Consider the following 14,969-nt stretch of genomic DNA (forward strand, 5'->3'; position numbering starts at 1 on the left):
AGATTATTTAAATATGTTGAATTAATTTTTTCCCATAATTGCTGTGCTCTGGTGCATTAACAAAAAGTATTTTGAAGCACTAATGCCTATGATCGGATATACTCAAAGTATAGATTATATGTACATTTAAATTATGTTATGTTAGTAACACATTTAGTTACTATAGTATTTATTAATAAATTAGAATATGTTCAGTACATTAGCAAAAACAGAAAAAGTATTCCTCATATTAATGATAGTAGTTATAGTAATAATAATAATAATAATTATTATTATTAGTAGTATTATACTACTACTACTACTACTAATAATAATAATAATAATGCGCTTCCGTTGTGTACGTTCACGTCACAGACACGCCCACACGCGGCGAGCCGAGACATCCGGCACGGCGACCTGCGTTGAAGAAAAGTGCCAGTGGACGCGTACCGTTAGTTCCACTTTCAAGCGTCCAGAGAAGCCTAGAAGAGAAGTTTCAGGCTTCCCTGTTCTTTATAAAATCCCTGCTGATTCACAGGGACTCTGTCAGCGAGGAGAAAGGCTGCTGTGATTGTTGGAGTCTCTGGTGGGTTTTTAAAATATTAATATGTAATTTAATTGGAAAAGTTTGCTTTTGTCAGCTTATATACTGTTCACTAGACAGTGTAATGAAGCTCATTCAAACATTTATATCTATAAAGACACATTTATATTTATTAATTAATGGAAATAATAATAGCTTATATAAAAGCATTTCCCATTTATTAAAACGATGTAATTGGACGGCGCAGGGAACGCCTTTGTCACGCCCACATGCGACCAGTTGGAGGGGGCTAGTGCGACCATGTGCGTTGTCGCGACGGAGCAGTGTAAATTCACCATGATTGGATAGACGCATTGCGTTGGACGGACTCCTTTGCATAAAGTTCAGCTCGGCTCAACTTTTCATCGCATCGCATCCCCCGCTCTCGACGCGTCGGACCCATGATGCACCGCGCGACTGCGTCTGACGGAGGCGGCGCTTCCCATTGAAAATGAATGGGATCCGTCGCTGTGCGTTGACGCGTCGGAGCAGTGTAAATTCACCGTAAGGGCGCGAACAATACGCCTTGCGCAGCTCCAACGGCGCAAAAGGCGTGTTTTAATTCCCTTAATTATTCATGGGTGTGTTTTGGGCATAACGTGAAATAAACCAATCAGTGTGTCTGTATCCATCCCCTTTAAGACACAGGAGCGCGCTGACTTCTGTTCATTCCTATTTTGGAAACTGACTGCGCGTCACACTGTGAAGATTCACCAGCAGCTCATATAAGAGAAGAGTAATGTTATTTTATTCTCTATTCTCTTTATTGTTTATGTAAAAACTGAGTTTGCAACATTGAATATTAATCAAGCAATCAATTATTTACACTGGAGGGAGATTCTTATTTACAATGCCACTGAGCATTTACAGTTTAAAAGGGATTAAAATATTTTAAAAATAGACATAAAAACTAAAATATAAGTAAAAAAGGAAAAATAAGACATTTAAAAAAGATCATAAAAATGATTACATAAAAAGTAAAGAATTTATATCTTATGAAGAAAAATATAATAGTAGTGAAAGTAAAGTAAATTGATAAGAATGATAAGAAATTATCAAATTTATATATAAAAAAAATAAGAACATGGGGAAAACAAAATATATATATATATATATATATAAATTGACCAATAAAATAATTTGATCATTAAAATAAAATTAAAAAAATATATAAAATATAAACTCATTTTAAAAAGCTCATTTAAAACAATCACAGGCTTTCTGCGCAGAATAATAAAAGTTTTGGTTAGTTTCAGTTTCAAATCATGAAAACAGCTCACCAAAACCACAACCTATCCTTTATATTTGACAATATTTGATTAACTTACAGGTCCTTACTTATTTTAATTTAACTGAACTGAGTTTTATAATATTTATATCCTCGTTTTTTTTTAGAAGACAGAGGTTATTCTGTGCGCTGCGCCAAGCTCCGCTTTGCGTGCCTGCGATATTTTAGATCGCTGGACGAGATTTTAATGAATAAATTAATATATTTAATATTTTAATAAATTTGCCCTGGTGATAAGAAATGAATGCTGAAATATAGCTTTATATTTCTGTGTATTTCAAATGTTTTAGTTTTATATAATTAACAGGCAGCACCAGACGCCAGGATGACAGTGCGCTTTATTTTTCAGATATAAATAAAAGTCAGTTTCAGTTAAATAATAGCGAAGTGAAATAAAATGAATTTATGTTTAGTCGAAGTGCTTTTCTCTCTTTTTTCATTTAAAAAACTCCAGCATTTGAGTGAGAATAAGCATCTGTTAAAATTCTCACACAGCAGAATGCCTGTGTCTGCTATATTAAGCTACAGTTATTAAGTCTGTGTACTGAACATAAATATAAGTCCTTATAACTGTCATGCAGATTTTAGAGTATATTTTATTTTTATAGTTGATTGCTGAAGGCTCTGAGTAAGGTGTATTTTTCTGTGGTGAGGAAGTGATGGTATGGGGTATTTTGGAGCGCAGGGTGATCGAGATTGAGTTCTGGCTGTGCCAGTGACAGGTGAATTTAGACGTGGTTTCAGGGGATCAATCGTGCAATGCTTTTTTCGGCCTCCAAGGTGTTATGATGACACTTAGGTGATTCTTATCCCTAAAGGATCAGGATTTTAAGGCGACCACATGTCCTACCATGGCCCCGAGGGGGCAGGGGACGGGTTTTAGGGCGTTTTGAGACATGTGGTCAAAAAGTTGTTATATAGGGTCCCATGACACTTTGGCGATCTCAGGGGCAGTCCTATGACATCATATAGGATGTAAGTGTTTTTAAATAGAAAACAGAATAGGGTGGCGTCATTGTTTTATTTTTAAAAAATACTAGGCTCATTACTCGACTGCCTCATGGAGTTAGGGACCTCTGGCTCCCCTTAGTAACGTGCTAGGATGATGATTTTTGCACCAATGGATTGCACTTTTAGAGACGAAAATGGTTGGTAGCCATGGGGACAAGAAAGAAATAAAGGTACCTATGCGTCGGGCTCTGGATTATAAGAATTTGTTGTTGCCATGTTTCAGCCCATTCCGAGACAGTCGGTCAAAAGTTGTTATTTAGGGTCCCATGACATTTTGGTGAACCTGGGGAATTTTTAGGAATTTTATCACAAATAGGTCACCAGGGGTAAATGTAATAGCAGCAACTAGCAGGCCAGATGTATGAATCACAAGGGGACATAACATACAAGGGAGCATGCTAGGCTAACTGTTCCAATAAATAATAAAAAAAAAACTCCATCCTCATTGAGTGTGGGCTCTCTGACTCCTCCTCTGGCTGAATGAAAAATAGAATAAAGTTTGTCAATGGGAATTCCTGAACATGATTTTGTTCAAATGCTCTATATGAACCCATTCATTTGTAGGGCCACTAGAAGGACATTTTAAATGTTTGATTGATTTTACGCTGTAAAATGTTATAACCAAGTTATAACTCCAGCATCAGCTCACCAACCACAGTATCGGTAAGGCTAGCCTCTTTTCTGCCTTAAACCTTTTTGACGTAGTTTTTTTTAGCAGAATAATTTATTGTACTTATTTGTACAAAATTATTTGAATATAAACTGAAGAATCATGGCTATTAAAAGTAAATTGTATTTATTGAAGTCTCAATAAAGCCTTGTAATGATTAATACTGTTCTTTTTTATTCCTTTAGAATGTTTTCAATGCATCAGGCGCCTTACCATAGGCCTGGTCCTGTGAGAGCAAAATGTGTGGAGAAACTTGTTTTTTCAAAGGCTGAATGTTTCGAGGTGGTAGATGGAGTGATGGCCATTTAGTCATCCACACCATCTGCATCTTGTGCCTTGTCTGATGGGGCTGTTTCTGCAACTGCCCACCTTAAAGAGAGGGATTGTGACCGAGTGGAGGAGGGCCAATCCTACTTTATTAAAAACTTTAATCTGACAGGTCGTTATGGAGACTTAAAAATGTTTTTTAACCCCTCTACAAGCCTCTTTAAAACGGTTAACATAACTGTACCCCCAGAATTAGAGGCTCCATCTACCCCCTCTCCAAAACATATAAAAAAACAGCAAGCTCAGATAACTACTTCACACTAAAGGGAACTGTGAGCACAGTGAGTATAAAAAAATGAAAACATTATACGCTATATATTTATATACACATTTTTATTTTTTTTTAAATTAAGTTAATGCTGAGCTACGTTTTAAGCACAGCTAAACTGCAGGCAATTAAGTTAAGCTAACCTGCTCAGAGAATCTCTTATATTGAGGAGAATACCATCTTGAGATGTATTCAAGGTTTGTTTAAGCACCAGAGGACAATTCAAAATGAATGGGTGAATATAGAGCAATTTGTCACGCCTGCTGCAGACTTTGTAGTTCATAACACTCACTCTCCCGTTCCCTCTATGGACAAATCCTGGTCTGGAACTGCAATCCCAAGCATGCATCTGACAACACCACGTGTTTGGCCAATAGCGGCTCACTTGCGCACTCTACATCACTTTTAGAGTGATGAGTTTGAGTTTGAGTTTTTAGAGTTTTAGATTGTGTTCAGGTGTTTGTAATTTACTGATAATATAAATACCCGTTTGTTTGTCATGTTTGCTGCGAGATATTTTCCCTGTTTCACCAGCAAATTACTGACTGTTTTCTTTCTGTATGAATTTTCCGTATGTGACCCTTGTTTCCTTTTTTTGACTATGTTTCTACCCTATTGCTCTGTTTATATTTGTGATTTCTTGGTTTATTAAACTCAGCTTCTGGCTAATGGTTTCGTTTTCGGTTTGTGATTAGTCTCTGATGTATTGGTTTGTTGTCTCTCTGGTTTTGACCCACACCTGTTATTTGACTATGCTCTCTGTGTACATGCCTTGTAATAAAGCCTTGCTTTGTTTTACCGCGAGCATTTGACTTCCATCTGTGGCAGATTTCAGGCACGTTGGGAAAATTTAGTTCAGAGGTAAGTGTGTATGTTTAATTTGTCAGGAATCCGAAATGAAGGAGTATAAGAGACATTTTTTTTTATCTTATTTTACACTGTCAAAGATAGATAAAGAAGTACAATGATGTGTAAATTATTATTATAAGTAGTATATATCATTATTTATTTTTATTACAGATTCTGTGGCCCGTAACTGCACATTTATTTCCACTTCTTGCCCCCAACAAGAAAAGTTTGGACACCCCTGAACTAAAGAGAGACAACGATCACTGAGAGAGACAGAGAAAGTCTGCATGAAACGATCAGAATTGTTTCCGTTTTTTACGAGGATAAATCCCAAACACTAGAACCATGCCGGCCCGTTCCCTTACTCTCTGCCCCCCATTCATTTCCTAGTTCCCTGTTTATCCTAGTTACGACTCCTGATTGGCAGATAGTCCTATGACGTACGAGTGAAGTAGTCCGGTGGAACATTTGCTGGATGTGGATTTTAGTACTCAAAAAAAAAAAATGGACATTTAATATTAATCCAGCACTTCCACACAAGCAATAATAAAAATAAAAACATTTAATGTGGTGTCATCATTACTGTGCGTTTGTCACGACATGATGTCATTTTTTTCTGTTCTTCTAGTATGGACATGAAAGAGTTGGAGAAACGTGGCAAAGAAAAAAATGGGTATTTGGGATACTAGCCATAAAAGGGTAAAGAAGATGACCACTTTTATCCAAGACAACACCTTATCCCTATGATTACAAAGCATGTCAATCCAGGGTCAACATGTTTAAGTGATGAGCGGATGGAGGCCACACACAGAATATCGAAAGGGCTTGGTCAACATACAAAAGCCACATTTGGCGATTTAAGAAGGAATAAAACAGAAAAGCTCTTAAGAGAACACCTGTGCAGCATTGAGTGGACCTACTGGCTAGGCCAGAATCACAAAGATGGCCCTCTTGGTCAATTGCTGCACAATGTCAGAAAGCAGTACCCTGTGTAAATGATGACTTTTGACCAATTACAGTTACAGTACATACAGGAATCACCAGCATAATCTGAAAAAATCATTTCAATATTGGTTCTTTTTCTATTGTTTAGTGAGTGGTGACAGTCTTCTTCTACTTCCTGTAATTGGTCCAAAAGTGTGACCCATAAAGTGTTTTACACTGCAAGAAAAACCATCTGGGACCTTTGACAAGCAATAATAAAAATAAAAAAAATTTTTTTGGTCCACAAACCACTATTGTTCTTGAGGGATCGTCTTTTGAACCAATAACGTGGGCGCTGGATCAATCCAATCCAATCAAATCAGGTCATAGCCTTTCTCCAGGGTCACAAAAGTGATTGACACCTATTTCAACCAATAGTCCACACTGGTACGTAATTTTCCCTGATTGGTCTCCTAATGGCTGGGGGTGGGGCATGCCTAACCGCTGTCACCAAAATCCCTCTGCTAAACAGCGTGCATACGTTTGATTTTGTGTCATTTCATCAAAAAAATATTAATATTACTCTGAAATAGACTTTTATCACAAACAAACAAAAATATTACAAACTGTTGTTGTATAGTAACAGATTTACTTGTGTATCTTTGTATTAGATTAAAGGCACTCTGGAGAGGTTTTGAACACTTTGGAGACGCCTGGTGGACACCTAATATAATGCAGTGTAACTCTTCAATGCATTGTGATATAAATTACAAATTTTGTAATTTGTTCGTCAAGACCCTACTGAATCAGGAAATGTTGAGGTTTTTTTTTTTTTACATTTTCCTCTGCATTTGATGTTCTCAAAAGGAACCTAAATAATGGAAATTAAAGTGTTGAAGTAAATTATTGTTTACTGTTTATGAATACACTGCATTTGATATTTAATAATAAAACATTCAAATTATATTTTGTTTGCATTTGAGAGTTCTTAGAAAGTTCTTAGATTGTAACCGCATTAAATCTTATTGAACCGAATCGTATCGTATCGTGCCATAATTTGAGGTATCGTACATTATCATATCGCTGACTAAAATAATCGTATCGTATCATAATGAATCTTGTGATTTACACCCCTAGATTGGTTATTACATTGTTTGGTTTTTAATGGTTTTTAATGGTTTTATCATCAATTTATAGAAGTGTTTCATAAAATTGTTTGATGAAATGGGTTCATAAGTATTTTTATAGGGTGATTGTAAAGGCTGTTTCATTTGTTTATCTATTTGTTAACTGGAAAGAAAAATAAAAGAATAATATGCAATATGTGGTTGCTACATTCATTCAGGTTTAAAAAAACCTACAAAATTGTAAGTAATCCAAAGTAATCAGATTACGTTACTCACTTAAGTGATGTAACTGATTACGTCACAAATTACATTTTGAGTGATGTAATCAGTAATCTGTAAGGGATTACATTTTAAAAGTAACCTTGACCAACCAACACTGATTATGGACTAGGTAGGCAGTAGGGAAGAAGGGAGCATGTAGTGAACTGGACGCGCCCCACAGACCTGCTGTAGCTGCAGAGGCTTTACTGCTGGTTCTGAGGTGAGTGCAGCTTACGTCTCTGTATTCAATTTAGAGAAAAAGGTGAAAATACAGCAACAACCACCTCTTTTAATTTAAACTCTGTATATTCAGTTAGAGAATCTACTAAAAAAAGGCAGAATACACAAAAGTATTTATTAAAAATATTTTTTATATCTGTGTTTATACTGTCCTAGCTAGTGTTAGCTAATAAAGTTAATTTAGCAAATGTTAGGATAAACACCTAGAAAGTTAATGTGACTAAAGCTAGGTAAAATAGCTAGAGAGTTAATTTAGCTAATGCTAGGTATAATAGTTAGAAATAGCTAGATAGTCAGTTTAGCTAACGCTAGGTAAAATAGCTAGATAGTTAATTTAGCTAACGCTAATTAAAATAGCTAGATAGTTAATTTAGATAAAGCTAGATAAAATAGCTAGATAGTTAATTTAGATAAAGCTAGATAAAATAGCTAGATAGTAATGTAGCTAACACAAGGTAAAATAGCTAGATAGTTAATTTAGCTAACGCTAGGTAGGGCCAGTATTTTAGCTAGTTATTCATTCTAACCCTGAAAACCAGTTTAAACCACGGTGCAGCAGTTTATTAGGGAGAGGAATTAGTGCCAAATTGAAAAGCAAACACTAGGGTGGAAAAATGTAAAAACAATCAACAAAATGCATTGCTTTTCCTCACTAATATGCAGAATAAGTGCCAAAATGAAATGCAAAAATACTTTTACATTACATTTCATTGCACTTGATCTCTTTATTGAAAAACAATACGCACTTATTTGCATTTTCAAAACCAAACGCTGAATTAGTGCCAGAATTGAATGAAATACACCTTGAAATGTAATCAAGGCACAGCGGTATTACTTTTCACCATAAGGTACTTTAAACATTAACTCCTCCTTTAAATGTAATACTTACGAGATTGCTTTTAAACACTGATGTGATGAAAACATGCCACAATGAAAATCAATAGCTCCAGTGTGTGTGTGGATTTGTATTTAAAGAAAGAAACGCAGAATTAGTGTCACAAGCCACCTTAAAATGCAATCTAACGAACGGCATTGTATTCCACTGTGTGGCGCTGCGAATGTGCAAAAGCAAATCACAATGCATAGGATTGCATTCCGTCTAGGCAAGCGCTGTAATCGTGCCACATGTAAATTTAATAACTGTCCAATAGGAGTGCTCCCTCAAATTTGGGGCGGGGCTTAGACATCAGTCAGAAGCAATGGCTCGTAGTTGTACTTGAAAGCTGAATCGTGACAGGATAAAAGAGCAAATAAACACTGTAATTGAACAAATTGAGGCTGGGTCAGTTACAGACGACTATGTGATTTTCAAACTGGAGTGGATTTTAGAGAACACAGGCCATGTTCTCACACTTCACGGCGAAGACTTTCCAGAAACCTTCAAAAATGCACTGAGGAACATTCTGGAACAACTCTGTGCTCCAGCAGTCCAACCGAGAACAGGAGGACCTCAGAAAATACCTGTCCCACTCAGCGGTATAATTCGCTATCTCAGCCTTGGATTATCAGTACCAGCTGTTGCAAAAATATTCGGCGTATCAGTTCGAACCCTTCGAAGGCGTTTTTTCTTTATTTTCATGACTACATGATTACATTGTAGATTCTCACTGAAGGCATCAAAACTATAAATGAACACATGTGGAGTTACATATTTAACAAAAAAAAAAAGCACTAGGTGAAAAGGTGAAATAACTAAAAATAAATATATTCTAGTTTCTCCAAAATAGCCACCATTTGCTCTGATTACTGCTTTGCACACTCTTGGCATTCTCTCAATGAGCTTCAAGAGGTGGCCACCTGAAATGGATTTCCAACAGTCTTGAAGGAGTTCTCAGAGGTGTTTAGCACTTGTTGCTCCTTTGCCTTCACTCTGCTCCAGCTCACCCCAAACCATCTGGATTTCTGTGGTCAGCAGCAATTCTGTGGTTAGAAACTGACAGCCCATACATATCATTTATACTGCAAGTATATGGAGTATGTGATGGGTTGAAACATGCATAATAAAATGTATATTTCTCATATCCCTAAAATGATCTAGGATTAAAAATTATTATTCCTGGAACTGATAAATAGTCGGAGATTATAAATAATATTAAGATCTAAATATATTATATTATGCAATTCTTTCTGCACAAGAACATTGACTTCATGTCAGTTTTGTATCACTGAGGATGTCATTAAATTTCAGGCTTTAAAAGGCCTGGGTTACATGGTAGAAATATTATATGATGTTATTAAAATAAATGTTGACAATGCTACCAAGATATGACATCAGTTCTGCAGGATATTTTTAAGAACTGTGTTTAGTTTGATCTATTTGAACATGGGACTGTGCGATTAGGAGGCAACATGCAATTATTTGTAAATACGATTTTTTAATACTTCTTGACTTATTTATTATGTAAATACTGTACTGTTTTAATGTATTTATTTTTTTACTGAGTGCCTTGCTATCCCTTTGCTACTGTGAATGTCCCCCATGGACGGCTCTTTTGTTTTTGCACCCCTCCCCCCAAAAACAATGGTTGATAATACTGCTACTACTACTACTAATAATAATAATAATAATAATACATTATTTGTAATATTATTTTTTACAGTTGAAATTATTCAAGTAGATATACAGGGCTGATGCACATGGGTGACGTTTAAATTAAGAATACAATTATAAATAATGGGTAATATTTAGACTTCCTTTGCAAAAACAGACAAGTGTTATTTAAACACTTTTAGGCTTAACCAAATGAGCTCCTTTAAAATATTGCGGAGAAACGCGCCTCATCAGCCGCACTTATGATTTCTGAGCGGAATTATCTTTCGTTTTAATGGCTTTTTGTGGTGAAGGAGAAAGAGATGCTTTGTTATAATTCCATTATTTTAGATACTAAATCACAGTTGTTTTATTTATTCGTTTACAATAAATCTTATTTATATATAAAGAGAAGTACAGTCCTTTAATTATCCTGACTAACCAGTAATAATAATATCAGTGCATCTGATACTGTGAATATCTTTAAACTGTTTTACTCCTGCCATTTTTTATTTCTCTAAAAATTGTTTAAATACTGACAAAATTCAATTGTTAATTTTAATTTATTTAGCTTGATTTTTTTGTTTCTGAAGAAGAGACTTTACTTATTTTATAACACACTGTTGTGACTATTTGAATCTGTCTCAATTTTTTATTTACACTTTACACTTTGCGTGCTGTTGTGGCTAATTATTTTACAAGTCCTAGCTCCTATATGTCCATATTGGACAATAATTAGCCACAACAGCACGCAACCTGTATTTAGGCTGATTCTCTGCCCGAGCCCGACCCGATGCCCGGGGGCCGGCCGGACAAGCGGACGCGCGCGGAGAGCTGACGCGCAGATAAGCGCTTGTCCGCGGCCGCAGCTCCGGTTGCGGGTACGTACACCATGTAGAGCAGATGTCCGATCACTGACCAATAATTAAATTTCCTTGGTGTTTGGCATTTTCGTTTTGTTTTTCTTCGTTGACGAAAAGTATAATAGCGGTACTTTTCGTCATAGTTCTGGTTTTCAGGTATTCATGTTTTATTTTTTAGTCTCTTTTTCGTTTTCGTTAATTGGTCGTCAATTAATATTTTTGTTATTTATTTCTGAATTAATTTCTATTAATTAAATTAACTCTCTTTCCTGCTGCCTCAGTTTCCTGCATGCTGTGTGTGACTTAATTTGAAAAAAACCGATAAAGATTATGTTGGAAGAATAGCACCTGTTTTTGCAAATGAACTTATTTGCCCCATTATTTATAACTCTTAATTAAAACGTCATCCTTGTGCATTTTTTGTTGTGTTAAAAATAATAGTTTTCATTTTTATTATATATATATATATATATATATATATATATATATATATATATATATATATATATATATAGATTGCTTGTACAATTTCAATGCTTAAATAATGGAATGCCACATCACATGGCATGGACATGGATAATATCGTTTATCTGTGCAAGGCTAATAGAGGTTTCATTTCTGTATACAGTTTGTTTGTTGTTTACATGCCTTTTAACTCTTGTCACACTCTTCAGGCCTTTAAAGAAGCTTTTCCTTGTTTTACAATCCTTAAACCGATTTTTATGTATTTTATGTATTTTCATAATTTCCTCAGTATAAAAATAAGGTTTATACTGTAGAAACAATCTGTAAAAAGGCAAATTTCTGTTAAAATTTAGAAGAATATCCCATAAAACACATTTAACATTAATTTAATTTTGTTATTTTAAATGATCAACTGTTTTCTTTATATTTTAATTTATTTATCATATTTGTATTCACACTTATTCCTGTTTCCACTTTTGAATATTATATTCTCAGCCTACCAGTGTCATACTAATTTAAATAAGGTGGGGTATTGAAATGAATCACAATTAGATAATCTTTATTAATTTACATAAGCAAAGTATACTGTTCAATTATTATGCTTTACGTGTACGTTTGAAGACACATGCATCATTTTTATTTCTTTACTTAATACATCAATTTTAGTCAGTATCTTAGTATCTTATCCACTACCTCCTCTGAATATTTTTTCCTCTCCAAAGACACGTCTTAGTTTATGCCTATGAATACATAAACCTTGTTAATATGACAGGTAAAAAGTCTAAATATGTTTTTCATGTAAATTTGAAGTGAATGGGGTATATTTATATGTTGAGTATATATTTACCAATAACAAAACTGTCTTGATTACCTGTTGCCTTCACATATAGGATAAAACAATAAAATGTGTTTACATGTAAAGACAGTTTGTACATGAGTACAATATTAACTGCATGCATTTAAGATTGGAGATAGATATTGTTAGAGACCACCTTTAGAAATAAGAGATAACTTTTCAGTGTTTCCACCCCTTCCAGAGCACAGACTGAAACAGTCAATGCTGCGCACAGACCCTCAAGGATTGCTTGAGCGTACACTCTGTCTACATACTGTTAGAAGGAGAGTGTACAATGTTCCTGCTCCAAATTGCCTTTGGCATATCGATGGGAACCACAAGCTCATAAGGTAATGCAACAAACAATGTTTGTAAAGCTATTTTTTGCAACTGGCAGAATAGTGTCAGCATTGTTCTTCATGTTAAAGGTAGATTCAGTGGTTTTGTCTGCTTGTATATGCACAGGTGGCGTATTGTCATACATGGAGCTATTGATGGCTTCAGCAGACTGGTGGTCTACCTGCAAGCTTCTGCCAACAATCGTGCAGACACTGTTTACAAACACTTCTGGCAGGCAACACAGAAATATGGCATCCCGTCACGAGTACGTAGTGACAAGGGAGGGGAGAACAGAGACGTTGCTTCCTTTATGATTAGTACCAGGGGAATGAACCGCAGTTCACACATTGCTGGGAGAAGCGTGCACAATCAAAGGTACTGCAAACACATACCACACACTGTCATTAAACACACATTTGTATTCAGCTTCACACTGTACTGTTTAAAAGGGTATCATGATAGCACCAAAAGTGGATAAAGTACAGATATTGTTGGAGAATTTTATTGTACCTTGTAAATCTAATACTGTTGCAACCTTAAAAGCCTTCTATGACATTGGTACACACGTGACATTATTAAATGGAATGACCTACCCATCGGCACCCACTATCAGGCCTTGCTCCAACTTCTATAATTCACTTGGCCTTAACATGGTCACACTTGCTGTTTTTTAGCTTCAATTTACAGACTGCTAGCATATATCTTGTTTTAACATTATTTTGAATACATATTCTCTTAAGGATTCCTGTATGGCTGCAGTCATGAATATTTATTTTATAAAGTTATCAAAGTAATAGAAATTAACCCCTTAACAGGCAGGCATTTTTTTAAATAAATGTTATTCCTGATATCACACACCTGCATCTGTAGAATTTTTATTAAAGCATTACATATAAAGGTTTCATGTTTGATAAGAAGTTATAACTGAAAATATGAAAGTAAATCTGCAATTGTCAAATTGCCTCTTTCCTAAATTTCATTTTAAAATAAATATTTCCTGAATACAAATCAAATGATTAATTTCCTATAAGCCTTTTGTTCTGTAACGATTGTTTAGCTTTTTTGTATATTTTCAAACATGAAGAATTGGGTTTGATTCCTCAGATACTGATCTGAAATTAAGTTTTCAGAATGTAAATAAGTTATTTTACTGCAGAGAAACATGCATGCATGGCCAAGGCCTGTTATGAGGTTAAATAACTTTTTACTTTTGCTTCACAAGTATACATAAAATACATTAGAGTAGTACTTATATTTACATACAGAGCTGTTGCATTAGTAATAGTATATAATAATGATAAAATTGTTGTATAGTAATATTTTAATTAAAAATATATTTATTTCTTTATATCTTACAGAATTGAGCGCCTTTGGAGGCGTAACAGATCTGTTCCACACACTTTTCAGGAGTTTAGAGAGTGAGGGCATCCTGTCTCCAGACAATGACTTGCACATTTTTGCCCTACACTGGGTGTTTCTTCCCAGACTACAGCAGCACCTTGATTCTTTTGTTGAAGGGTGGAACAACCATCCCCTAAGAACAGAGAGGAACCAGTCTCCTCAGCAGTTGTGGCACACAAACAGCAACAGTCCAGCCAGTCCAGATCCACCACAGGTACATTTGGAACACTTGAGATGGGCATGTATGTGCAAGCATTTGAAGAATAAATAATCAAATCATTTTCGCTTATACCTAGGTGGATGAACTGTATGGTGTAGACTGGAGGGGCCCACCTGGTGATCGGGATTTAGCCCTGGTCATTCCTGAGGTGCAGCTTTCCAGGGTGCTATCTCAAGAGGAGTTGAGCAGACTTCCTCAACAGAACAGCACTAATGAGGACTATGGAGTTGCTTCTTACATTCAGGCCCTTGGGTTACTTACTAACTGGTTTGGTTGACCAATGTCTTCATGCATCTCTTAAGACAGATTTTTCTATATGCACACTTACCAGTGGATTGTTGACAGTTTGTTTGTATATTACACAGTTTCTGTCAACAGAATTTCTCACACACACACACACACACACACACACACACACACACATCTCACACTTTTGTTTTTCTTTCCAAATAAATGAAGCATTACAAATACGTTGTATTTTTGTATTGTTTTAATCCATCTGAATATTGTATAAAAGTCATTTTCTGAGATAAAACTGTAGACAACTTCAGTCAGTGTATGTTATGTCAAGTATACAGTTGATGTAAACTCTCTCTATTCTAAAGACATCTGGATGAACACTAGACTTTCTAAACACTAATCCAGACTACTCCCAAGAACAGCACAACACAACAGGCAATCAATAGAACATTGGCTAAATCTGACACTTATATTATAAATATAACTCTTATAATTAATGTATTTGGCTGCACCCATTGCTGACAGGTGTGCAAATGCAAACACAGCTTG

At 35.3% G+C, this 14,969-nt stretch overlaps 2 protein-coding genes across 12 annotated transcripts in view; one reads left to right on the top strand and one right to left on the bottom strand.

Annotated features, from left to right (window-relative positions):
* The window catches only part of LOC111196704 (NLR family CARD domain-containing protein 3-like), a 124,074-nt gene that overhangs the window by 31,891 nt on the left and 77,214 nt on the right, over window positions 1-14,969 (bottom strand). The window lies entirely within an intron of this gene.
* LOC111196938 (uncharacterized) lies at window positions 12,192-14,601 on the top strand. The gene is made up of 4 exons (XM_049478247.1): window positions 12,192-12,570; window positions 12,686-12,934; window positions 13,967-14,174; window positions 14,257-14,601. The coding sequence occupies exons 1-4, from the start codon at window positions 12,443-12,445 to the stop codon at window positions 14,455-14,457; spliced, it is 786 nt and encodes a 261-aa protein (XP_049334204.1). The 5' UTR covers window positions 12,192-12,442; the 3' UTR covers window positions 14,458-14,601.

Source organism: Astyanax mexicanus, chromosome 4 (genome assembly GCF_023375975.1).
Source record: "Astyanax mexicanus isolate ESR-SI-001 chromosome 4, AstMex3_surface, whole genome shotgun sequence".
NCBI lineage: Eukaryota > Metazoa > Chordata > Actinopteri > Characiformes > Acestrorhamphidae > Astyanax > Astyanax mexicanus.

Excerpts from the sequence above, each read along its gene's own strand:
- LOC111196938 (XM_049478247.1), top strand. The coding sequence starts at position 12,443 with ATGCTGCGCACAGACCCTCAAGGATTGCTTGAGCGTACACTCTGTCTA. Across the intron at positions 12,571-12,685 it reads GGGAACCACAAGCTCATAAG|GTGGCGTATTGTCATACATG; the intron begins GTAATGCAACAA and ends GTATATGCACAG. Across the intron at positions 12,935-13,966 it reads AGAAGCGTGCACAATCAAAG|GAGTTTAGAGAGTGAGGGCA; the intron begins GTACTGCAAACA and ends CACACTTTTCAG.